At 49.8% G+C, this 20,030-nt stretch overlaps 2 protein-coding genes across 2 annotated transcripts; both read left to right on the top strand.

The window, feature by feature from the left end:
* Positions 1–2,083: 2,083 nt before the first annotated feature.
* Tac3 (tachykinin precursor 3) lies at positions 2,084–9,043 on the top strand. Its single transcript, XM_090356762.1, has 7 exons — positions 2,084–2,114; positions 2,597–2,715; positions 5,220–5,325; positions 5,531–5,560; positions 6,103–6,156; positions 6,900–6,974; positions 8,671–9,043. Exons 2-6 carry the CDS (start codon positions 2,602–2,604, stop codon positions 6,971–6,973), a joined length of 378 nt encoding a protein of 125 aa, XP_090212888.1. The 5' UTR covers positions 2,084–2,114; positions 2,597–2,601; the 3' UTR covers position 6,974; positions 8,671–9,043.
* Positions 9,044–14,317: 5,274 nt separating this feature from the next.
* On the top strand, positions 14,318–19,626 carry Zbtb39 (zinc finger and BTB domain containing 39). The gene is made up of 2 exons (XM_090327461.1): positions 14,318–14,420; positions 16,593–19,626. Exon 2 carries the CDS (start codon positions 16,637–16,639, stop codon positions 18,755–18,757), a length of 2,121 nt encoding a protein of 706 aa, XP_090183587.1. The 5' UTR covers positions 14,318–14,420; positions 16,593–16,636; the 3' UTR covers positions 18,758–19,626.
* The last annotated feature ends 404 nt before the right edge of the window (positions 19,627–20,030 follow it).

The following is a 20,030-nucleotide window of genomic DNA, read 5'->3' as shown; positions in this document are numbered from 1 at the left end:
ATTCAGACCAAGCCCAGTCCCAACACTGGGGTGGGAGGGACCCCTGTAAGAAGCTGGTTTTCACTCTCCATCTCCCCTGTCTCTTCAGCACCTTGTCTCTGTCTCTCACCTCTCTCTGGGTCTCTGATCTGATCTTGCCTCTGCTTTACCCTTGGGCTCTTTCCCAGAGACAGGGGAAATGTAACCAGGAAGAAAAAGGGAAGCGTTTAAGAAAGCAGTGCTGAAGGGGAAGGATGGGGAGCAGCTCAGCCATCCTGTGTGGTCCTCCTCTGCTGAGGAGGCGTGGAAAGTACAAGTCTAGAAGGATGAGACGTGGTCAGGCTCACTGAGGGTCAGGAAAGAGAAGGACAGGAGGCAGGCCTAGGGGAGAGGCCTTAGCATCGGTAGGGGAGGAGGGAAGCTGGCCCAGTTCTCTGCTCTCAGCAGTGGAGAAGCACTGACACTAGGAGTGAAGACAAGAGTGGTAGGGCGGCTCCAGACCAGGATTGGGAGAAGGACTTAGTGGGGAAGGGAGACTCCAGACTCATCTGAAATCCTTCCTGGTTTGGGATTTTTTGTTTGTCTGTGTGTGTGTGTGTGTGTGTGTGTGTGTGTGTGATGCGCGCACACCAATCCTGGGGCTTGAACTCAGGACCAAAGCATTGTCCCTGAGCTTCTTTTTATTCGAAGCTAGCACTCTACCACTTTAGCCACACATTCCCTGTTTTCTTGCCCAACCTGGCTTCAAACTGGGACCCTCAGATTCCAAACTCTTGAATAGGTAGGATTATAGGCCTGTGCCACAGGAGCCTGATTTTTTTTTTTTTTTTTTTTTTTGGCCAGTCCTGGGCTTGAGCTCAGGGCCTGAGCACTGTCCTTGGACTTTCTCAAGGCTAGAGCTCTACCACTTGAGCCTCAGCACCACTTCCGGCTTTTTTCTATGTATGTGGCACCGAGGAATCGAACCCGGGTCTTCATGCATGCTAGGCAAGCACTTTAACCACTAGGCCAAACTCCCGGCCCCAGGAGCCTGATTTTTTAAACTGTTTTCTTTTTCTTGTTTTGGTACTGGCAATCAAACGCAGGATGATGCTCTTGCTAGGCAAGTGTTTTGCCACTGAGCTATATATATCTCAGTCTTCACCTACAATCCTTTTTTGGAGGAGAACTTTAGCCAGGACTCCTGACAGTGGTAAAGAGGCCCCTGCCTGAGCTGTTCCAACCTGGAAGTCAAGCTTGAAGATGGTTTATTGTTGTTGTTGTTGTTATTTACTGATCCTGGGGCTTGAATTCAAGGCCTGGGTGCTGTCCCTGACTGTTTATGCTCAAGGTTAGTGCTCCACCAGTTGAGTCACATCTCCACTTCCAGCTTTTTGATAGTTAATTGAAGATAAGAGTATTTTGGACTTTCCTGAAAGGGATGTATGGTGGGGGGTGGGGTGACTATGGTCCTTAGATCTCAGCCTCCGGAATAGCTAGGATTACTGGTGTGACCCCGTGGTTGCCAGCCAAACCTGAAGGTTTAAAGGGTAGGGAGTTGATGTGTGACTATGGAAGGAAAGGCCCAGAGGACACACCTATGGAGCTAGACCTGGTATGGTAATTTTGTGACACACCATACACAATAACAGAATGGAAAGTAGGCTGTTGGACAACTCTGGTGCACTGCTGGGTTGAGAGAGAGAGAGAGAGAGAGAGAGAGAGAGAGAGAGAGAGAGAGAGAGAGAGAGAGAGAGAGAGAGAGAGAGAGAGAGAGAGAGAGAGAGAGAGAGAGAGAGAGAGAGAGATAGAGATAGAGAGAGAGAGCGCGCGCACATGCGCCTGTGTGTGTGTGTGTGTGTGTGTGTACATGAATCTGCGAATTCTAGGTACATAGTTGCAGCCTCCCCCTTCTTTCAACTCAGACTTCCCCCCTCCCCTCCAGCCACCTTGGGATTGGTGACTCTCAGCCCCTCCCCTCAGCTCCCCATACCCTCCCAGAGTCTTTATCAGGGAGCTGGGACTGAGTTCCTGCCACCTTCCAGATCCTCTCCACTCGGTTTCTCTCGTCACAGCAGCTTCAGCGTGTGGAGAGTGGGGAGCGCTCCCAGGCAGCTCCCAGCTCCTGCCAGGCCAAGCTCCGAGCAGCTCTGCAGGTAGGCTCAGGGGGGTGAGGCGCAGTGTTGGGTGAACTGAAGCTGGCACCAGGGCTCAGGGGTCTCTGGTCGGGAAGAACAGAGGAGATGCAGCCCTTGATAGACAAGCAGCTAGCTTCCTGGGTAAGTGCAGACTGTAGGTGCAGGTTGATTTTTCCTCACCAGAAAGTTTTCCTTAAGTCTTGGGGTTATTTAGTTCTGGAAAGCAGCATCCAACAGTGTGTATGTTATTAATCTGTCATCTTCTTATGAGCTACAGTCCCAAGCATCATTGCTTATTGCCAAGAGCACATCCTGGGAGCTATCTAATGGGGGAGAAAGGAAATTGGGCTCCAAGAATGGACCCCAGTTCTCAGAGATCCATTCCAACCTCTGTAGAAGAGGGCTTACCTAGGAGAGCATAGGGCTGGGAAAGCAAGGTGAAGCCTCGCTGCTGGCTAAGAAAGGCTGGATTTCCACCTCCCCTGGCCTTTGCCTTCCAGGCGCCATGAGGACTTCTCTGCTGTTTGCAGCCATCCTGGCTCTTGGCCTGGCTCCAAGCTTTGGAGCTGTATGTGAGGAATCACAGGAGCAGGTGGTACCCAGCGGGAGTCACAGCAAGGTAAGGCACCCACTGGTGGAGTCCTGGAACATCACAGGCACCTGGGATTCTGCCGGTCTAGGCAACTGTGGGGAAGAGGAGGGTGGATATGGTTGGGGCCGGGTGGGTGGTCTAACTTGGGCATTTCGTCTTCCTTCGGATGTCTCTTCCTCCTTGGTCGTCTCACATTTCCCTCCTCTCCAGGGTGTGTCTGACATATCGCCGGCTCTCAGTGTGTTCTTGTACATAAAAGATACCCTACATATATTGTTGGGGCGGTGGATTGTTGGGTGACTTGGTTATTGGGTGGTGCAGTGAAAGAGGTAAGGTAGGGTGCTCTGAGGTTTTCTACAGTCAGGTTCTGTCCTTTGTCAGGAAGCAAATCCCCTCTACTCCCTGGGTAATTAAAAAAATAGTAAAAATGTTCTTTCCCAAGTGGTCATTTGCATGTTATTTCACCTATCAGGTATGTGGGTTCTTGTTTGTTCGTTTGTTTGTTTTTTGCTATTTCTGGGCTTGAGCTCAGGGCCTGAGCACTGTCCTTGGACTTTCTCAAAGCTAGAGCTCTACCACTTGAGCCTCAGTACCACTTCTGGCTTTTTCTCTATGTATGTGGTACCGAGGAATGGAACCTGGGTCTTCATGCATGCTAGGCAAGCACTCTACCACTAGGCCAAACTCCTAGCTGGGTTCTTGCATTTTCAAGATGCAAATAAATTCCCTTATCATCTACTTATCTACTGCGAATACCTCAGGTACATCTATGATTCTCAATCCTTCTTCTCTTCTACCTGACTGTCAGCCTTGCTTATTCAGAATGGCAAGACAAAAAGGAAAATGAAAAAAAAAAAAAAGAAGAAGAAATCAGGTTGAACCTTGATTTTCAAAGTCCCTCTAAGAAAAAGAATAGGAATTGTCAGGGTTGGTGCAGGAGGAATGCAGGAAGGAAGTCTTTTCAGGGGTTTGAGATGACAGCAATTACACTGGTACAAATGCTTTTAAGATAATTCAGGTGGGACTTATTACAAATTCAGTGTGTGAAGTCTAACTGCTTCTCCAGTGCCAATCTGTTTAGCATCTCATTACAGGAGGTGGGCAGAGCATTCAAATAATTTGGGGAAAGTGGCTGCCAGAAACTGCTTGGCTAAGAGAGATCACCAGGGCAGTCTTGCAGGTGGCAGCAGTTGCAACAGATGCAAGTGACCAGAAGCCATCCAGAAATGCATAGGGTGTGCCAAATATAGGCAGGACCTTGCTATGGAGCCATAAAGTTTCAGCCCAAGATAGTCTGAACGTGTGAGACAAACCTGCTGCGGTACCTTGAACGCTGAGATGGCCCCTCTGGCCCTCGTGGTTCCTCAAAGAGAGGCCTGTTTCCCATGAGAACAAGGAAACTCCTTGCAGGAAGAGGTGAATGCCTGGATGCCTAGGAATTGGGTTGTGGAGTAGGAGACTATGGCTTGGGTAAATGCTGCTGGTGTGTGCACAGCAGCCCATGGAGCCCCTGGGCCCTGGAAAGAGGCACTCAAGATTGCAGATGAGATTCTCCAACGTAATCACCAACATTGTCTCTCAGTGGAGCTGAGGTGCACGTGGCACATACACACCACCCTGCTGTGCCCACAAATTGTGAGGAAAAAAAATCATGAGGACAACTGGGAGCCCCCTGTTGCGCAGCTCCAGAATCTGGGGTGCTGCTTGTGGGGGGGAAGAGATGTCATTTTGAGCATGTAACTTCCTTGAAAGAAATTCTAGATCAAGGGCAGGAAGGGGAATGAAAGAGTAAAAACCAGAGGCCGAAGGCCATGGGGGTTGAGAGAGACAGAGAGAGTGACAGAGGCAGGAGAGAAAGAAGAGTGGGGGAGGGAGGGAGAGGAGAATGAGAGATGAGAGGCAGGAAAGAGGAGGGGAGTCTCAGGTTTGAACGCTGCTCTCTGCTGTCACCTGACCCTGGGACTGAATCCTGCTGGATTCCATCACAGAATACAGACTAAAGGAAACTTGCTCTCTTTGACAGGCCTTTCTTGAATTGGGGAAATTCATGACTCATTCATGCATAGCATACTGGTTCATGATATGCCAGGGAGAAAAGGACCCATGGCCCTTATCACAGAGCGATGACAGAAGCTGGGATGGGACCGTAGGGGACATCTGCCCTTGACCTGTGAGATAGGCAATAATAACTGCCCCAGTTTAGGAAAATTGTGGATCACCGGAAGTCTTTATAGGTCTGGGCAATCAGGATGGTCGGCCAACCTGCCTCCCCCATCCCCTCAATCCTCCCTGTGGGTGTGAATTACCTGTGAGGGGGTTCAAATGCAGTTTCTTGGGTAGTATCTGCATTTCTACCAAGTTCCCTGCAGTACTGGTCTGCAAAACAATACTTGGAATACCCACTTGTCCAGCAGAACTGAGAAAATCCTGGATGCAGCTGTGAGGGGTTCAGAAGGGAGTTTTGTGGGAAGAGAGCAAAAGGGAGGGATGTTAGTTTCTTGCCTTACCGCTCTGCTCCTCTCCCCTGCAAGGACTCAGATCTGTACCCGCTGCCTTCACCCCTGCTGCGGAGACTCTACGACAGCCGCTCATTCTCTCTGGAGGAACTGCTGAAAGCATTGAGCAAGGCTAGCATGGGTAGGACCAGCCCTGGGGAGAGGGATAGAGGGATGAGGGGAAGGATTCTACAGATGAGATAGACCTTGGAGACTTCCACAGGCTGGGGGGGGAGGGGGCACCAGGAATGACTTGGTGAATCAGTCAGGGTTGTCAGCTGAACCTCCCTGAATCATCAAATCATTGCTTCCCACCATCCATGTCTCATTTAAATTTTTTTTTCCAGATTCAAAGGAATCATCTCTTCCCCAAAAACGTGAGTAGCAGCTTCTTCTCCCTGCCTATGTCTGCTGTCTACTTGTCCAGATCTCCATGGCATGGGGTCCACCAGCCGTTTTGGCTGGCTCTGTCTCAGCTGGTGCAGGCATTATGCCAGCTGCAACTGCCCAGCCAGTTTTTCTGAGTAGGAAAAGCCACCAGGGCACAGGAAGGAGGCAGGTGTGAGGGGTGTGGGAGATTGTCTTCTCCTGGCAGGTCATTGAAAAACAAGAGGATTACAATGGCACTAGAAATTCAGAGCCAAGGCACCTGCTGTAGAGAACTCTTGAAATGGACAAGAGTATATGCCTAATAACTATGGATTATGTATCAGTCCAGGGCAAGATACAGAGACCAGATAGGAATGGTGGTGTATACTGTAGATCCAGCAGCAGGAGAATCATAAGTTCTCAGGACTACCTAGGAAAAGCCTTACGAGAGACAGATAGACAAAGACAGAGATGAAGACAGAGAGAGGGAAGAACACCATCTCAGAACTCATAATACGCTCCTGTTGACACTGTTGACCTTTTTCTGCAGGTGACATGCATGATTTCTTTGTGGGGCTTATGGGCAAGAGGAACAGCCGACCAGGTAGGAGTTTGTATGGGTACCCAGACAGTTTTGGGGTGCTGGTGGTTTTACCAAATGCTTCTTGATCTCTTCATCCCAGGCGGTTTAGATCCTCAGTTGAGTCCTTGTAGGACTCAGAGAAGGGCACTTTTCTATAATAGCCCGGCTACAGCTGAGAGAGGAATAAGCAGGCTCTGATTCCTCCAGCTCTGCCTTCTAGGGCTCCTTTCATAGCTAGCCCTTCACTATTGGAGCAGGTTTTAGTTTTCTTTTTTTTTTTTTTTTTTTTGGCCCCCTTCTCTTTCTGTCTTTCTGGCCCCGCTCGCTCCGGCCCCGCTCGCTCCGGCCCGCTCGCTCCGGCCCCGCTCGCTCTGGCCCCCTTTCTAGCTCAGGCCCCGCTCGCTCCGGCCCCGCTCGCTCCGGCCCCTTCTCGCTCTGGCCCCGCTCGCTCCGGCCTCGCTGGCTCTGGCTCGGCTCGCTCCCGCACGCTCCGGCCCCGCTCGCTCCAGCCCCGCTCGGTTGGGCTCCGCTTGCTTGCTTTCGCTCTCTGTCGCCGTCGCAGTCTTGTCTCTGCCACTTTTCCGGTTTGGTTGTGTCTCGTCTCTGCCACTTCCGGCTTGGTTGTGTATGTGGGATACCGAGGAATCGAACCTGGGTCTTTGTGCATGCTAGGCAAGCACTTTAACCGCTAGGCCAAACTCCCGGGCCCAGGTTTTAGTTTTCATTCAGAAGAATTCTCCCAACTGCTGTCTATTTCATCCCAGACTCTCCTACCAATGTGAATGAAGAGAACATCCCCAGCTTTGGTACCCTTAAGTATCCCCCCAGTGCAGAATGAGGTAAGCTCATTGGCTGGGGAGAAGAGAGGGGACTGTGCATTGGGGTGAGATGCGGGGGTGGGGGGTGCAGTTACCAGATGTGCATGATCTGGGCTAAAGATGGAGAAATTATCACCACATTACTGGTACCACATCCTGTTCACAGGTGAAGCATTTGCTTTCTGGACAGGTGGAACCTTTCTGCCTAGAGTCCTATGTTACTGGCACAGATTTCAGCTAGATCAGGGTGATTTAAGAAAAGATAGGAGGCTTTACAGTCTAACAGGACTAGCTGGAAGCTGCATCGTAGTCTCTATGTGAAATGTAATGGATTCAAGCTTAACTTTGAATCCTGGATCGCTGTGTCTCCTTGGCCTCAGTTTCCTCATTTGAAAAAGGAGAGTGATGATAGATCTCCCAGTGTTGGGATTTTGGAGTCTAGGGGAGGAGTTCAGAAGGATGCCTGAGGCGCAGAGCTGTGAGTCAGAGGTATGATAGCTCTTCCAGCCTGGGAGTTGGGGAATGCCCTAGTGTGTCTGCTGGTTGGCTCTGGTCTGTCTGCTGAGAGCCTCAGGCCTGAGTGGGCTGGCTGACATATTCTTCACTTGTCCACCAGTGTGACAGGCCCCCAAGGCATGAGCTCATCAAAACACAGACTCTTTTTTTTCCTGACACCATCTACACACACATGGTGTTGACAACTCAATGGATGGCCTTCTTTTCACTTACTTCCAAAGAAAGTGGGAGGATGATAAAAATGAGGGAGAGTCCAGGAAACCTCAATAATCACACACATCATCTCTCTCCTCATGTCCCAAGAAGCCACACTCACTGAACTCAAGGTGGCGAATCTGAGACTCAAGGAACTGGCTCTTGATTCTTCCTGTGTATGATGACTCCCTGGGACCAGACACTGGCTTTGGCTCCTCCCATTTACTGCTGGGTGAGAGGGCACAGAGGGCTGTAATAACTGTAACTCGCTGATTACATGGTACTTACCGTATCATTTTTGCTCTCATTAGATGGTTATTTCAGTCCTGCCGATGGCCAGATAATTATATGAGCAGTTATATCTGGATGACATACTCTCCTCCAGCGTTGTACACCAGCCATAAAGATAATTACAGTGCAATTTTGCCATAGTATTTTATACAAATGGCAAAAACAAGTGCATTGTGGAAATCTACTTTTAATGTTTGCTGGTGAATCCAAGCTCTTTCAGAGGGACTAGGCCATAATTGCGGCCTTCACAATACTAACACTATGGAGCATTCTCAACCTGTTTGAGGTGCCAGGCAGGATTGGGACATAAGGTCCCCAAAGGCTAGCATTTAAAAAAGATCAGAGGAGATGAATCACAACAGATCATTGTCTCATCTTGTTTCATTCATGTGAAACTGTTGAAAATGGAAGGAATCCTGAGCCTGTCCTTCCTCTGAGGCGGAGAGGAGAGGTTCTGAAAAGAGAATGAATCAGATAAACAGGGAAGGCATTTAGCACTAAGGTGCCCTGCATGGGCTGTGTGTGTGTGTGTGCGTGCGTGTGTGTGTGTGTGTGTGTGTGTGTGTGTGTGTGTACTGCGATACTGGGGGTGATGAATCTGAACACATAGTGGTGGGAAGTGGAAAGTACCTGCTGCTAGGATAACAGTCCTCAAGCCTGAAGGCCACAGGAATGACTGAGGGTGACCATGTCCTTGCTCTGTCTTTCCTCACAGGTGCCCTCCCTGGCTTCTCTACTTCCCTAGAGGATGTGGGAAGTGAGGGATTTATAGGACAAAGATGTTATTTTGTGTGTGTGTATGTGTCTGTGTGTTCTGTCTTCAGCACTGCACGTGTGGACCCCTGGTCATGAAGACACTGTGCCCTGTCTGGATCCCAGGTGCACGCTCTCCTGTTTCCTCATGCTTATAACATTATGTTCAGACTCCTTCCCCATTCTTCCCCAGCCTCGTTAGAAACTGCATGGTAGATCTCCTAATTCCCAGGCATACTGCCTGTCCATTCTAGAGCCTGGCTAGAGTTTCCATAGGGTTCTACATTAAAAATACAATGTCTCCCAATTCCCCAGTAATAAAGGATTTTTACATATGAGTGATGTGATATATTGTGGGATTGGTGATTGGAGAATGGGTTTTTCTTTCCTGTGACTCTTCTAATTACATCACAAATGCATACACACATATGTATATGTGATATACATATGATCATTAACTAGAAATACCTTTATCTGTACACCCACTGATTGCCCCTGAGAGTGCTTTGCAAAATTAGTGTCAGATTGCCTTAGTAATTACAAGATTGACTATATGAATTTAGAAATAGTTTCTAGTTGGGAGGAGTTTGGGAAAGGAAACAGGGACAAAAACACGAGAAGGCGTATGTATCAATGTGTGAGAAGTAATGCACCTACTACCTGATGAATGTAACTGTAACCTCTCTATACATTATCCTGACAATAAAAAAAAGAAAGAAAGAAAATAGTTTCTAGGCCTGGCATCAGTGCCTCACACCTGTAATCCTAGCTACTCAGCAGGCTGAGATCGGAGGATCACAGTTCAAAGCCAGCCTGGGTATGACTATCCATGAGGCTCATATCTCCAATTAACCACCAGAAAATTGGAAGTGGCACTGTTGCTTAAGTAGTAGAGTACTAGTCTTAAACTGAAGGCTCAGGGACAGTGCCCAGACCTAGAGTTCAAAAACCTAGCTGGGTCCTGGTGGCTCATGCCTTTAATCCTAGCTACTCAGGAGGCTGAGATCTGATGATCATGGTTTGAAGCCAACCCCAGCAGGAAAGTCTTTCCTATCTCCAATTAATGACCCAAGAAGCCAGAAGTGAAGCTGTGACTCAAGTGGTAGAGCACTAGCCTAAAGAAAAAGAAAATGTAGCCAGGCACCTGTAGATTACACCTGTATTGCTAGCTACTCAGAAGGCTGAGATCTGAGGATCCTGGTTTGAAGCCAGCCCAGGCAGGAAAATCTGTGAGACTTCATATCCAATAGACTACCCCCAAAAAGCTGAAAGTAGAGATGTGGCTCCAGTGGTAGAGTGCTAGCCTTGTGCAAAAGAAGCTGAGGGACAGTGTTTAGGCACACACATGAGCAAAAAATAGAGCTATACAATTTGCTGGTAGTGACGGGAGGGAAATACTGGGAGAGTCAGGGAAGGGAGAAACATTGTCCAAAGAGAAATATGTTCAGTACCTGACTTACATAACTATAACTTCTCTGTACATTAACTTTATAGTAATAATAAATACATAGGATTTTTTAATTTTTTATTTTTTTTGCCAGTCCTGGGCTTTAGCTCAGGGCCTGAGCACTGTCCTTGGACTTTCTCAAGGCTAGAGCTCTACCACTTGAGCCTCAGCACCACTTCTGGGAATCGAACCCAGGTCTTCGTGCATGCTAGGCAAGCACTTTAATCACTAGGCCAAACTCCCGGCCCCAATACATAGGATTTTTAAAGCAAAACTGTTTAAATTCCATTTTATTTCTGTTGCCAGCTTCTGCAGCAGCAGGGCAGTAATGTGTAAATGTATATCACTAATGAATATGCGAGTGGATGTCTTCTATTCATTCTGTGTCAATGGTCACAGACCACTGACCCTAAGGAGGGGCTCTGTGCCCCGAGAGAACAGCCTGGGAAATCTTCAAGCTCCCTAATCTTAACCTGGGACCAAGGGCTTGATTTTGCCCTTAAACTGCACTGATAGAAAGTCAACACTCAGCTCTTCTGAGACAGCATTAGAGCAAACCTTGAGCCAAAGGCCATTTCCGGAAGTTCTTTCACCCCAGTGAAAGTGCTATTTTCCAAGAGCTTTGGACTGACAGTGCAGGGTGGGGGAAGGAGGGAAAACTCACCTTTGTAGTCAGAGGTCAAAGTACACTCTCACCCCAGACGCTAGAGCCTTCTCCGAAGCATCCCTTTGACTTTTCAAAAATAGCTATCTAGAATGTAGACGTGTGAAGACACTTCTACAATCTTTTGTAGAGTTGAAAGAATTTCTTGGGGTCATGAAAATGTCTGCTTAGATGTTGAGTCAGGGATATATGTGGGGGTGAGACAATGAGTATAAATGCAGAAAGGTTGCTCTCTGGTGGGGCTGACAAAAATTGCAATACCAGGGATTCCAGGGTAAACAAAGACAGAGTTTAAATCAGACTTTCTTTCTTTCTCTCCTTCCTTCCTTCCTTCCTTTCTTCTTCCTTGCTTATTTCATCTCCTTCCTTCTCTCTCTCTCTTCCCTCTATCTTTTCCTCCCCCTTCCTTCCTTCTTTTCCCTCCTTTTCTCTCCTCTCCCTTCCTCACTCTCTCCTTTCCTTCTCCTTCCTTCTTTCTTCTCCTTCCTTTTCTCTCTCCTCCATCCCTCTGTCCTCTCCTCCCCTTTTCCCTCCTTCTTTCCTTCTTTCTCTGTCTCTCCCTGCCTTTCTTCCTTTCTTCCTTCTTCATGGTCTCACCACATAGACCAGGCTGGTCATGAATTTGCTACGTAGCCTTGAACTACCATACCCTGCTTGGACTTCCAGAGTACTATGATTCTCTGTGTGCACCAGCATGTCTAGCTTCTCAGATTCCTATTTCTGGCCTTTGTCATGTGAAGGGATCCAGACCCTCCTCATCCTCAATTGTAACGCAGTTGATGCCTAAGAAAATCTGATCAACATTTCCGCTCTATTCCTAGTTCTCAGCTCCCTATCTAGCTTTGTTCATAGTTGTCATTGTGATTGCGTACTGTTCTACTTTGAAAGACTTCAGTGTAAACAGTATAAACTTTCACCTATCCCCTTCAGGTAGTTTGTTAGCTCGTGAAGTTCACTGTGGTGAACATTCCAAAGACAGCTAATGCAGCGGATTAGAAAGCTTGAATAATAATGGGTACCAAGACATGTGAAAGGGTATCAATGTATGTGAATTAATGCACCTTCTATCTGGCAAATATCATGTAACCCTTTTATTAATTACAATAAAAAATATTTTTAAAAAAGAGAAAGAAAGCTTGAATAAGCCAGGCACTAATGGCTCGTGTCTGTGATCTTATTCAGGAGGCTGAGATCTGAAGATTTGTGGTTCAAAATCAGCCAGGGCAGGAAAGTACATAAGGCTCTTATGTTTAATGAACCCCAACCCCTCCCACTCCACAAAAATCTGGAGTAGGACCTGGAGTGTGACCTAGTGTTAGAGGGCTTGCTCACATGAATGAAGCCCTGGGTTTGATTCCTCAGTACCACATTCACAGGAAAGCCAGAAGTGGTGCTATGGCTCAAGTGGTAGAGCTCTAGCCTTGAGAAAGCTCAAGGATAGTACTTAGGCCCTGAGTTCAAGCCCCAGGACTGGCAAAAAAGAAAGGAAAGAAGGAAGGAAGGAAGGAAGAAAGGAAGGAAGGAAGAAAGAAAGAAAGGAAGAAAGAAAGAAAGAAAACCTGGAAGTGTAGCTGTGGCTCAAGTAGCAAGTGCTAGCCTTATGCAAAAAAGCTAAGTCTTGTGTTCAAGTCCTAGAACTGCACATACAAAAAGGAAAGAAAGAAAGAAGAGGAAGGGAGGGAGGGAGGAAGACTGAATAGCCATGGACCCTGCGATTAAGTCATGCTGGTATGACATTCTCATCACACAGACTTAAGGGCCGGGCCTGACATCAGAACATTGTGTCATCCCCCATGTGACCTTTTCAATAACAGGACAAAGTGGAACTCCCCACCCCCAGATTTTAAGAAAAGGTCCTTCAGCCTTTTCTGTGACTCCTTATGAATAAATGATGCATATTTGGCATAGTAGCATTTGCTACAGTGTTTGCTTTAGGTATCATGTACCACCAGCCCTGAGAGGGTAGAAATGAAGACACAGGATCTTTCAAAGAAACGAGCACTAGCTTAGATCATTGACAACACCTACTGCCCTCTCCCCATCATTTATCCATCAAAGAAATATCAAACCCTAACATGTGCCTGTCCTAGGTGTTGTGCCTGGTAGAGGGCTAACCTCAAGCAGAGAATAGAATGGGAGAGGAGGGGAAGGAATGGGATGGGATGAGAGGGGAGGGCAGGGGTGAAGAGAAGAGAGGGAAGAGGGGAACTGGGGTGAAAGGGAGAGTTTGGAACCTGAGAGTTTCTTTCTTACTGAGGAGACAGAATGTGGGAGACCAGGACCTTCCATGTTTCTGGTAGTGATACAGAGACCCATGTGATAGGTAGTTTTAGCCCATCACAATGGGCTCACGCCTGTAATTCTAGTTACTCAGCAGGCTGAGATTTGAGGATCAAGGTTCAAAGCCAGCCCGGGCACAAAAGGTCCTGAGACTCTTATTTCCAATTAACCTCTAGCAAATGGGAAGTGGGGCTGAAGAGCTCAGGGACAGCGCCCAGGCTGAGTTCAAGCTTCAAGCCCCATGAAAAGAAAAGAAAAGAAAGGAAAGAAAAGAAAAAAAAGGAAAAGAAATGTGCTCTTGGGCTGGGAATGTGGCCTAGTGGTAGAGTGCTTGCCTAGCATGCATGAAGCCCTGGGTTTGATTTCTCAATATCCCATGGACAGAACAAGCTAGAAGTGCAGCTGTGGCTCAAGTGGTAGAGTGCTGGCCTTGAGCAAAACAAGTTCAGGGACAGTGTCCGGCCCCTGAGTTCAAAAAAAGAAAAATAAAAAATAAAAAAGGGGCCTGGAGTTTGGCCTAGTGGTAGAGTGCTTGCCTAGCACACACGAAGACCTGGGTTCGATTCCTCAGTACCACATACATAGAAAAAGCCAGAAATGGTGCTGAGGCTCAAGTGGTAGAGCTCTAGCCTTGAGAAAGTCCAAAGACAGTGCTCAGGCCCTGAGCTCAAGCCCAGGACTGGCAAAAAATAAAAAAATAAAGAAGTACTCTATACCTGCCTTAGATAACTGTAACCCCTCTGTACATCACCTTTAGAATCACAATTTTTTTTTTAAAAAAAAGGATGGTTTAACCCTCAAGCGCTCAACTGCTCATTCATTCATTATTCAGCGTTTGTAGCACCTGTGCCAGGAATTGGTAAGCTTGGATACCTGCGCTCCAGGAAGCCCCAGGGCCTGGTGGAGGAGACAAGTGAGCCAAGTAACTTTGGGGCCCTGACAGAGGTAGAACGCGGGAGCTGATTTGGGACAGGGCCTTGCAGATCCCAGGCGGCCCGGGGATGAGGCCCGGATGGGGATCAGCTCCAGCTCAGCCTGCTCGGGGCTTGTGCACGGCCCCGCCGTGAGGGGGCGCTGCCTCCTCCCTGGCCGCGGGGGGCGCTGCGGCCATGCGGCGGGGGGCGCTGCCTCCTCCGGGACGGCGGGGGGCGCTGCGGGCCGGGCGGCGGGGGCGGCCCGGGCCGGCGCGGCGAGCGGCGCGGCGGATGGAGAGTCTGGCCGCGGCCAGCGGCGCCGCCTCCTCGTCGGGCCGGGCACGGCGGGCCGGGGCCTTTGTGTGGGAGCTGGCGGCGGCGATGGTGCTCGGGCCCCGCGGAGCCGGGTAAGTGCGGCCGGCCGTGGGCGGCCCCTGGCCGGGCACGACCCCGGGCCGGCCTTTTCGGTCGCTCTCGCTGCGCCCCTCCGGCCCGCCCGCCCCCTGGGTGTCGCCGGGTCCTCCCGCCCCGCGCGCCGGCCGGCCGGCCCCGCCGCCGCGCCGGGGTCCCCGCGCCGCGCCCCGCCCCCCACCCGGGTCATCGAGGGGATCGCCGCGCCCTTGGAGGGGGGAATCCGAGGCTCCCGGACCCCCTCCGCCTCTCCCCAGGTGGAGTGCACGGTCGGGTCCAGCGCTGTGCCTCTGGAGGACCTGACCCTTTGGAGGGGTGCCCCTTGATGGTCGGGGGACTCCTCCTCGGAAGTTCCGAATGCACCCCCTTCCTCCCCTTTGGGAGCTGCCCAGAGCCCTGACCCCTCCACCACGAGGACTGGCCTCCAGGGAGATGCGTGGCCGGTATTCACCAGACTTAGAAGCTTGCTGGGCCCCAGAAAAAGTTGGGACTTGTTGGTAGGATCTGGTGCAGTGGAGAGACGGGCTGGGCTGCGCTGGGCCAGGCGTGAGACCCAGCGAGCCCGCAGCTAGCCGTTCTTCCTGGGATGGGCAAGCGTCGAAAACCCGGGGGGAAGCGGGGAGTCTACCTAAGTGCTAGATTGGCTTTCTTAAGAGATCAGATTTTTGTTGGTATAAGATCAACCTTAAGCACAGACCCTGGGAAGAGATAAAGGCAGATCCAAGTAATATTAAATAGCACAGCTGTGCTTTACTCTGTTTTCTTCTTTGGTCTTAACTTCATCCACAAGACCGAGACAATGTAGCATGGGGAATGACTCCAGGTTACAGAGGGCTGTGTCTGGGGGGATTCAAAGGTGTGAGGTTGTTTAGGACACAGCCGTAATGCATCTTCTTTACATTTAACAATTTTTTTTTATCACCTTTAAGTAGTTGCACAAAGGAATTGCCATTTTACAAACCAGCTTTTAAGTACAATGTGCCTTGATCCATGTCACTCTTTCATCATTCTCCCCTATCCTGCCCATCCCACTCCTCTCCTTGATTGTCTTAATTTCACAGGCTATGCATTGTTACTGTATTCTCCTCATCTCCTCTCTTTATTCATTGATTCTCTCCCCTTCACCTCTCACCCTGCCTTTTCGAAAGCTAGAACTAATTTATAAATGTACAAGTTCAGAGCTGTGTGCAAGTGTATACCAGGAAAGTAGCGTTTGATTGATGCATCTTCTTTAGTAGCCAATGGAAGGTTTGATCATTGGATTCAAATATATTTATGGCATTGCAAGAATAGATTCGATGAGATAGGAAAGCACGAATTTAAGAGAAAATTAGTAAGAGAAAACGTTGCCTGGTAATGAAATCAAAGATTGTATTAGGTAAGATGATTTCTGCCCAGTTCTAGGACACTAGCTCAGGACTATAACCTTTCTCTCTTGAGACACATTCTCCTTTGTATAGCCCAGGCTGCCTTTGGACTCTAGATTCTCCTTCCCCTGCTTCCCTGTTGGAATTATAGAAATGTACCACCACACCCAAGCTCTTTTTAACTTTTTTTTTTTTTTTTTGCCAGTCCTAGGGCTTGAACTCAAGGTCTGGGCACTGTCCTTGAGCTTTCTCAAAGCTAGCACTCTACCACTTGACCAAAGTGCCACTTCCAGCTTATGTGGTACTAGGCAAGTACTCTACCACTAGGCCATGTTCCTGGCATACCGAGCTAATCAGAGTCTTGTTCACTCCTTCCGGTGTGTGGTATGTGTGCTGGTAGTAGGGCTTGAGCTCAGGGCCTAAGCATTGCCCCTTAGCTTTTTCTACTCAAAGCTGATGTTTTATTACTTTGAGCCATAGCTCCACTTCTGGAGCTGGTTAATTGGAAATATAAGTCTCACAAATTTATCTACCTGAGGTGACTTCAAACCTCTTCCCTTACTTTTCAGCCTCCTGAGTAGCTAGGATTACAGGTGTGAGCCACCAGGAGGCCTGGCCTCCTTCTGGGTCTTGTCATACTAACTATATTTGGGGATAGGTCATTGTCTTTGGCCTCAGCAACATGTTCAGTGTGGCTCCCTGGAGCTTGGCTCCCTTCCAGGTGACAGCATATTCTCCTGCAGTGCTCTTGTCTTGCAGAGATGTGTTTGGTCATCCATCTTTTGCTCTTGCTATCTGTAGATTAACTGTGCTGATAAGGAGGCAACTGCACTGGAGCTGCTAAGATGGGCATGAGGATCAAATTGCAAAGTACCAACCACCCCAACAACCTGCTGAAGGAACTCAACAAGTGCCGGCTCTCAGAGACCATGTGTGATGTCACCATTGTGGTGGGGAGCCGCTCCTTCCCAGCGCACAAGGCAGTGCTGGCCTGTGCGGCTGGCTACTTCCAGAACCTCTTCCTGAATACTGGGCTTGATGCCGCCAGGACCTATGTGGTAGACTTCATTACTCCTGCCAACTTTGAGAAGATTCTCAGCTTCGTCTACACGTCAGAGCTCTTCACAGACCTTATCAATGTGGGGGTCATCTACGAGGTAGCTGAGCGGCTGGGTATGGAAGACCTGCTTCGGGCCTGTCACTCCACCTTTCCTGACCTGGAGAGCGCGGCTGTGGCCAAACCCTTGAGCAGCACCAGTGACAACCAGTACGGTAGTCTGACTTGCCCCGCCTCAGATCCCACCCATCCCCTTGGAGAACTCCGGGGTGGCGGAGAGCATCTTGGTCCCGACAGACACTATGTGTTGTCTGCTGATCCTGGAGGAAGCTACAAAGAAGAGGAGAGGAATCTTGCCAACGATCCTAATCATCCTAGCCAGCCTCTGCCGCCAAAGACAGAAGACCACGACACCCCTGCTCCCTTCACGTCTGTGCCTCTGATGACCCAGCCGGGCCTAGGCACCGTCAACGCGGGCATCCAAACCAGCACCAGCTCTTGCCAGCCATACAAAGTTCAGAGCAACGGAGACTTCAATAAAAACAGCTTCTTTACTCCTGACCACGCAATAGACGTTACCACTGGGACCAACTCCTGCCTGAGCAGTAGCGAGCACTCCAGAGAGCCAGGCTTCGGGCAGATGGATGAGCTGCAGCTGGAGGACTTGGGGGATGACGATTTGCAGTTTGAAGATCCTACCGAGGAGATCGGGACAGCCGAGGAGGTGATTGAGCTGAGTGATGACAGTGAAGAAGAGCTGACTTTTGGTGAGAATGACAACCGAGAGAATAAGGCCATGCCTTGTCAGGTGTGTAAGAAGGTTCTAGAGCCCAACATCCAGCTGATCCGCCAGCACGCTCGGGACCACGTAGATCTGCTGACGGGCAACTGCAAAGTGTGCGAGACCCACTTCCAGGACCGAAACTCCCGGGTGACACATGTCCTGTCCCACATTGGCATTTTCCTCTTCTCCTGCGACATGTGTGAAACGAAGTTCTTTACCCAGTGGCAGCTAACACTTCACCGAAGGGATGGAATATTCGAGAACAACATCATTGTCCACCCCAATGAGCCCCTGCCTGGGAAACTAGGTATCTTCTCAGGGGCAGCCTCGCCAGAGTTGAAATGTGCCGCCTGTGGGAAAGCATTGGCCAAAGATTTCCACGTGGTTCGGGGCCACATCCTCGACCATCTGAACTTGAAAGGCCAGGCGTGCAGCGTCTGCGACCAGCGCCACCTCAATCTGTGCAGCCTCATGTGGCACACACTGTCCCATCTGGGCATCTCAGTCTTCTCCTGCTCTGTCTGTGCCAGCAGCTTTGTGGACTGGCACCTCCTGGAAAAGCACGTGGCTGTGCACCAAAGCCTCGAAGATGCCCTCTTCCGCTGCCACCTGTGCAGCCAGAGCTTCAGGTCTGAGGCTGCCTACCGCTACCACGTCAGCCAGCACAAGTGTAACAGTAGCCTGGACTCGAGGCCTGGTCTGGGGCTGCAGCATCCGGCCCTGCAGAAGCGGAAGCTGCCAGTGGAGGAGTTTCTGAGTGAGGAACTGGCTCTGCAGGGCCAGCCTGGGAACAGCAAGTACAGCTGCAAAGTCTGTGGCAAAAGGTTTGCCCACACCAGCGAGTTCAACTATCACCGGCGGATCCACACGGGCGAGAAACCCTACCAGTGTAAGGTATGCCACAAATTCTTCCGAGGCCGCTCCACCATCAAGTGCCACCTCAAGACACACTCGGGGGCCCTCATGTACCGCTGCACAGTGTGTGGCCACTACAGCTCTACCCTTAACCTCATGAGCAAACATGTCGGGGTGCATAAAGGCAGCCTGCCACCCGATTTCACCATTGAGCAGACCTTCATGTACATCATCCACTCCAAAGAGGCCGAAAAGAACCCGGACACCTGACTGAGTCCCAGAGAGCCAGTGGGCGCCCAGGCAGCAGCCAGGATGTGATTTTTCTAGAGGCTGTTGGCCCCTCCCCAGCTAAAGCGACAGTTGCGCCTTGCTAGGAATTCTCTTCTGTGTTGTGTTTGAAGAAGAAAGAAGAAATATAGCACATAAGCTGTTACTGTTTCTGCAGCAATGGCCCTATCACGTTTACCTCCATACCTGTTCTTGCCTACCAAGGGGCTGTGTTTTTGATTCTTTCAAGGCTGGTTTGGGAATCTAGTGGAGCAGAGCAACTAGATCCCTTCCCTAGCCTCTCTAGTGTTAGTTATGGATAGATTTTATGCTGCTAAGAATCTAACCAACAGCCTCACTGGATAGAGGAGGCGAAGAGGTTTTTGCTGTGGTGTTGCCACCAGACCTCTGATGGGACCACCAATGATAAGAAAGATTTGGGGATTGTGGTCACACCAAAAGGACTGGCCAGAAGGGCACTTCACCTCAGTGCCGGGTTCCAGTGCCAGCTCTCTCACTCAGCAGGGAAAAGGTTATCAGGGATGGAGGAGACCTGCTTGCTCTAGGGCTGACTTGGACTGTGAAAGTCTTTGGGCAGCTCGAGCCAAGCCAAGGACCAAGCTTCCTGTTTAGGATGGAAAGCTTTGGGTCACTCCTTGCTGGCAGAAGGGGTGTCCTGTGGTGCCACCAGACGGGATCGCCTGGATGGACAGAAGAGGCTTTCTCTTTCTCATTTCCAAAGAAACGATATTGTGGCATCATGGTCCAGAGCATCAGGCCTTCCCTGAAGGGCAGGGAGCCACTTTGATAGTCATCTGTCATTTCTGACCTCCACTGACCTTGAGTTTCCTAATGGAAGGGGTGGGGGGAGGGGAGGTCTCTGACAAATAGCAGCCTTGCCTTAATTTACATCCAATCTCCCACCCAGAAGGGTTTGGCCTGTAGTATGGGTGACAAAACCCTGTGAGGGGGTGGAGTGGTGGACTGAGAGCCCTTTTGGATGAAAGGGCCTGAGGAACCCCAAGTGTGTAAGCAGGGTATGCATTCTGACCATCCCAGCTTCTGACTATCCTAAGCTGGCAACCTCTTGTTTACTTTGTGATAAGTGGGAACTTTGGCAGCTCACTTTTGACCTGCTGGAATCCATCCTGGTCTGTCATTGCTTAGCCTCCAGGGGGTGCTGTTGGATGGCAGCTGGTTCAGGCTTTCCTCCCCTAGATGGCCCAGTCCCTGTCGCTGTTTGGCTCCAACCTTACTTGGTCTTTGAGGGGGATTG

This window comes from Megascapheus bottae, chromosome 2 (genome assembly GCF_031878675.1).
Source record: "Megascapheus bottae isolate mThoBot1 chromosome 2, mThoBot2.hap1, whole genome shotgun sequence".
NCBI lineage: Eukaryota > Metazoa > Chordata > Mammalia > Rodentia > Geomyidae > Megascapheus > Megascapheus bottae.
Note: the sequence above shows the minus strand (reverse complement) of the source record. Positions and strands in the feature narration are given on the sequence as shown.